Source organism: Magnolia sinica, chromosome 2, assembly GCF_029962835.1.
Source record: "Magnolia sinica isolate HGM2019 chromosome 2, MsV1, whole genome shotgun sequence".
Lineage (NCBI taxonomy): Eukaryota > Viridiplantae > Streptophyta > Magnoliopsida > Magnoliales > Magnoliaceae > Magnolia > Magnolia sinica.
In genome coordinates this window covers 135,153,494-135,159,528 of record NC_080574.1, presented here as the reverse complement: position 1 = coordinate 135,159,528, position 6,035 = coordinate 135,153,494, and the positions used below count along the sequence as shown (strand labels likewise).

General features: G+C 42.3%; 1 protein-coding gene across 2 annotated transcripts; it reads left to right on the top strand.

Annotated features, from left to right (window-relative positions):
• The first annotated feature begins 289 nt into the window (after positions 1-289).
• On the top strand, positions 290-4,432 carry LOC131237774 (peptidyl-prolyl cis-trans isomerase CYP26-2, chloroplastic). Of its 2 annotated transcripts, XM_058235749.1 has the most exons (3): positions 290-795; positions 868-1,513; positions 3,855-4,432. In XM_058235749.1, exons 1-3 carry the CDS (start codon positions 342-344, stop codon positions 3,955-3,957), a joined length of 1,203 nt encoding a protein of 400 aa, XP_058091732.1. In that variant the 5' UTR covers positions 290-341; the 3' UTR covers positions 3,958-4,432. The 2 variants fall into 2 exon arrangements, with proteins under 2 accessions (XP_058091732.1, XP_058091731.1); XM_058235748.1 differs by having other exon boundaries at positions 290-1,513.
• The last annotated feature ends 1,603 nt before the right edge of the window (positions 4,433-6,035 follow it).

Sequence of the window (6,035 nt, the reverse complement as noted above, 5' to 3'; positions counted from 1 at the left end):
GGCATAGTTTTACAGAAATCTAGACCGTCCAAATGGATGGTAGGATGGAGCATAACCGAAAGTTATACTAAAAAGATGATGGCAACCATTTCATTATGCCTTTTGGAATTGGACCATTTTGTTCATTTGATAGCCAGTAATGGATAGTGGGAACGGCTTGATCAATGTTATTTTAAAGTTATCATCCATCCACAGCATTCCCCACAATTTGGATGGTCTGGATGATCGTAAGGGAGAACGGTGGTGAACTCTCAGAAGAGTCTAGCCGCAAAGAAGAGTGTGTGTGTGTGTGTGTGAGAGAGAGAGAGAGAGAGAGAGAGAGAGAGAGAGGCCTCTAGAAAATGAGGCAGAGTCTGCTAAAAGCCTTGAATTCATCACCCCAGATTTTCAATCCACCACAACCCAATTCATACACCCATCATCGCTCCACATTCAAATCCACACCGTCCATTTCCAGGCACACCTGCAAGATCTCGCGCCGCGACCTTACGATCCGTGGGCCATCCTCATCTCTTCTCTTGCTCTTAGGAACATGTTCCGACGCCATCGATCCGTTCCGCTCATCCAAAGCTCGGGCCGACGAAGGCCCTGCCGACATCGGCGGGAAAGAAGAGAATTCAAACACGGACAGCGATGCTCGATTCGACGACAGCCCCACCAGCATTAGTAATGGCGGGAAAGAAGACAATTCAAATTCCAACAACGAAGTTAGTTTGGACGAAGTCCCCGCCGATAACAGTAATGGCGGGAAAGAGGAGAATTCAAATGCAGACGGTGAAGTTGGTTTGGAAGATGGTCTGGGAGATATTGGTAATGGCGGGAAAGAGGAGAAATCAAATGCCTACAATGAAGCTAGATTGGAAGAAGGCCCCCGCGACATTGCTGATGGCGGGAAAGAGGAGAATTCAAATGCTGATAGCTGCACGGAAAGAATGCCTACGAAGCGAGCCTTCTTGGACATCTCCATTGATGGTGAGCCGGTGGGCCGCATAGTCATCGGTCTCTACGGAGACAAAACACCAGCGGGCGCCGCCAGATTCTCTGGCCTGATTAGTGGGGCGGCAGGTATTAGTTATAGAAGAAAGGAATTTGTGAAGATCATGCCCAATTACGTACAACATGGTGGGGTGCGATCATACGGTGTGGATGCCGAGCTTGCGAAGAGGACGGGGAGCGATCTGGTGGTGGATAGTCTGGTGGAAGAGTGGGAAAAGGCGACTGAGAGGTGCCCCGGGATAAAGAATGTAGCAGGGACGGTGGGGATTGTCGTCAGGGATCCTTCGAAGCCACCTCCGAAGCTGAAGCTGGTGGCCCGAAAAGGGAAGCTGGAGATTGATCAGGAGGAAGTTGGGAAGGACCCGAATGGAACGGAGTTTGTAATGAGCACCAAAGACTCGCCGGAGCTGGATTTGTCGACGCTGGTGATTGGAAGAGTTTTGGATGGTATGGATGTGGTGGAGAAGATCTCCAAGGTGAAGACTGTGCAGGAGAACACAGCCTCTCCTTACTTCAGGTATTGCTGTTTCATGAAATGTAGGAAACCCTTGTTTCTTTGATCCAGACCTTTGATCTGATGGCTTACCATGGATAAGGAAAATGCCCTAAAAATCTTGCAGATTGGAAGATCCTGAACATCCACTCCCTGGCCTTGTTTTTTTTTGGAATGTGGGCCATTGGTGTTCTCTGTTTTCTTTTTTGTTTCTCTAGTAATGCACCCATTGAAGGTTGAATTTTAGTGGTACCTGGCACTGGTGGGGCCCATCAGATCAACGGCCCAAATCACCAAGACAGCCCCCCATATAAACAGAATGTGCACCTAAGTTTCTCACTGTTTGTACTGCTCTCACCTTGTGTTTGTGATCATGGTCATTGCATTTTATTCTGCAAGCTGTTTTCTTAAACCTCTTAACCTTCTTGCAGTATTGGAAATTTGGAATTGATTACGTGTGATCAAATCAATAGCTTAGGACAAGTAATTCGAGATTGAGGTGAATTATTTCTGGTCTACTTGTGAATTTGGCAGTGTTATTCCTCCACGGAGGATTTTAGCCTTATAAGTTTTATATTGGATCTACTTAATTAGAGTGTAGATTAAATTTTCTTAATAGAAAACAAATGTTGTAATTTGACAAAGTTCATAATCTTTATAATTTAAAAATATTGGAGTTAGCCTCTAATTAAGATTATTATAAGATGATGGTTCCAAATATAAATACGGAGCTTTGATTTGAAACACTTATTTTTATCCATTCTCTCTCACTACAACATTAGAGAAATTTTCATTTTACAAAAGCTACTCCTTTATTCCCTTGTGATTGATATTCAACAGTTTTGATGGACTTAAAAAAAACACAACAGTTTCCATACAATGAAGAAAGTAATGTTCATGAAGTGCTCAAGACAATTCCTTTTCTTGGATGATTTTAAACTGTCCTATACTTTTCGCTTACAGGGCGCACTTTGTAAACCCCATCTTATCATCCTCTCAACAAGATAGGTGCTGCACTGTCAACACCACGTGACCAGGAAAGCAGGCTTGAAAACCACCGTTATAGAAAAACCTTTTTCGCAAGGGCATCAAAGCCGGCCTCAAATTCCCATTTCATGGTTGGACACACACAAATTAATAAACCAAAACCACTAAACAGGTCTTTAGATTGTGCACCCACGCTTAATGGTGATCTGTCATGATCACTTGGCTACATATCCAATGGTGTTAATCACCTCTGGGCACACCTTCTCCCTATTTCCCTCTTCTAGACTGTGCTAATGATAGGAGCACTACATGTTTTTGAGCAGATGTCGAGGTCATTGTCTGTTTATAGATTGGGTTTTTCTCACTCATCATGGTGAACCAAAATCCCATAAAAACTTATATTCCCTGGTATTCACCCTTCACATGGATTTCTAGCAGCTTGATTGAGATTTGAGATAATTTATGCTGTTGATGTTTTAAATTTGTAAATAACAGGGTCTATCAATGCTATCGATAAACCACTTAATGCCATCAGAAAAATTTAAAAAATTTATATTTTATCACTGGAACATTTTGGTGTTTTCTTGATGCTATCGAAGGTATTTGATGCCATTGGCAGATCCTCGATGCCATCGAAGTCCCATTGAAGGTGCCATCAAGCGTGTACAGAATTGCGGAAGTGTGGGCTTTGTTTCCTATTCCGATTGTGATACTATATGGGGCTATATATATTGAGCGTAATCAGGACTTGGGAATATAGAGATGTGCTCTAGGTTTTTAAAATTCGTTCCCAAAGGTTTCAAGGGGATAACTTGAATTATGAGGAAAATTCAATGTTTGTTCGAATTGGTATTTTGTATCTCTTGTAATTTTTTGCTTTCATAGTGCATTACTATAACTTTGTGCTGTGGTTTTTTCTTACAAAAGATTCTCCACGTAAAATTAAATTTTTTTTTTTTAAAAAATAATTATATTTGAACTTGTTTGTACGATTGGAATACTTTGCTTGATCCATCTCCGCGTGCTTCCACGGTTCCCCAACAGTTTATAACAAAAGTTTCTAAAAGCACGTGTGGGTATATGGGCCACACACATGGGAGTACAATGCTAACAGCTACTATAATGATGGTGGTTACTGCATTTCGATTCTCAATTATCTATCTGCAAGCCACAGATCAAATGGGTTGAAATATTCCAGGTTCGGAGATTTTGGGGCACCCCCACCTGGCGAAACCCATCAGACCAACAGTCCAGATCATCAAAACACAGGATCTGCAGCCCCAAATGGATGGCATAAATTCCTCATTGCAACTGCTTTTTTCATGGTGATTGCATCTCATTCTTTGACTAAAAATTCAGTGCTCTGTTTGGTGATCAGGGTGGCCAAGTTGATTGGAGATAAGCGGGCCGTCGTTGCAGAAAGAGGCTTCAATCGGCCTTATTCGAAGATTCTTGTCACCAATTGCGGCTTGATCAATTAACGGCGCTTTGTTTCTTCCATTCAGTATTCTGCTATAAAGAAGAGGAAATAAAATGTGTATGATTTATGGCTTAGTTTTTGTCAGATCCCTAACCATTGATTCAATGTGTGTGGTCCACTTTCAGACTGGCCCATCAAGGGCACAAGCACACTACTTATCTGATTCCAATATGTCTATGTTTCAAATTCTGCCCCAACAATCAATCGAATAGGCTGCACATTTTTAGCCAAAGGTCTACATTGAATGTGCATGTGTGACCCACCTCATGAGCAGATGGCCACATTAATCATGGGCCCAAATGATAAACAGCCCAGATCTCGCAGACTACTGCCACATTGACTGTATGGACGACATCTTGGTTCGAGAGAGGGAGAGAGATGAAAGAAATACATAAACCTGGGTTTATTGTTGTTGCTGTTATAGTGGTCGTTTTCTTCACCATTGTTATTGGGTCTGTTTTCACTCATCATTGCTATTGTTGTTGTTGTGGTTGTTTCTCTTTCTGTTGCAGAATTATGGCATGTTTGAGATACTTTCGGTGTTGGTGTAAAATGCTTTTCATGCACATTTTTCTCCCACTTATATTTTTCTCCATTTCCTTCAATGAGATTTTTGTCGGATTTTTGCCGCAACGAAACCTTCAATGTAGAAGAATAGAATCCTTCAACAGGCTGTCAATTAATAGGAGAAAACATACAATAGCTCACAAAACACAAAAATATGAGAAAACATAACAACAGCTCACAAAACACAAAAATATTTCGCTGTTGGAATCTAGTCTGGGATATTTATAGTGACAATGACCGTCTGGGCCGGGTCGAAGTGAGTCCAAGCTTGGCCCACAAAGTACAACCTGGCCCGAGCTGCCAAAAGGAAAAGGCCTAAGCCTAGACCCTAATAATTATGAGAGCTCAAGCGGTGTCACCCGCTTTCGTGCAAGATCTGGCCTACTTACTAATTGTGTCCCAAAATGCATGATATATGACAAAAAGGCCTTTGAAATCCTAAATGAAACCTTGAGTTTGCTTGACCATTAAGAATTTACATCTTTTGCTTGTCACAAACATATATTTCTTGTTTTACAATACCGTGAGTGGTCCATGTCATTAATGATGTTATCAGAACTACTGCATTTAATGCAGTCTGTAATGATGTAGCCCAACCACATTGCAATAAACAAGAATTTTATTTTCGCAGCAAGGATCTGGACTCATCATTAAATGGGCTTAACTTTTAAGGCTGGGACCTGGACTTGGGCCAAGTATTTCAGGCCTAAAGGTCAACAGGCTAGCCCAGCCCATTCACAGAACTAGGGATTTTGGTGCGTGGAGCATCCATTGCAATGCTTGTCACACTCACATTTAGGACTGCAACTCGAGTTTGGGTCTACCCAGGCCAATTGATCCGAACTGAATTTTTACCAGTGTCCTTGAATTGGGTCAGGTTAGAAAATGTGAGCATGATTTGAATTCGGTTTAGGTTCAGTTCAGGCTGAGTAAATTCAGGTTAGTTAGGGAATAATCATGTGATTGAGTCAGGTTGAGGTTGGGTCATGTTGGATAGGTTTGGACCGAGTATAGAGGACTTGAAGTTGGGTTTGCTTTGGTACCTGGGTTAGGTCGAGTTGTGGGGTGGGTCTTGTTAAGGCTGGTTTGTGTTTGGGTTAGCTCATAATCCAACCCAACCTAACCCGCCCGAGTTGCACCTTTACTCACAAGAATGTTTTGGATAATTGAACCATGGTCCACTAGCACGAAATTTAAAAGACAACCACCACCGTACACTTTTTCTGCCGAATGTCCGTACAACACCTTATTTTTCCATTGAGGCTTTATCTGAGCCGTTCATGGATTTCATGGTCAGTCTTGGGGCTGTTCAGCTCAATTAATAGGGTATATCTAAGTCATACGGGCCCATTTTTATCGGGCTTGGCCCATTAGGCTAACTTTCAGATTTGACAGCTTACTCTTGAACACCAGCCCAAGCCCACGTGAGGCCCATTTACGACTTTCATGGACCACATCTGGGCCTTAAACTCTATCCGCGGATGACCTCGGTCTGAATTTCCGCACCGGAGT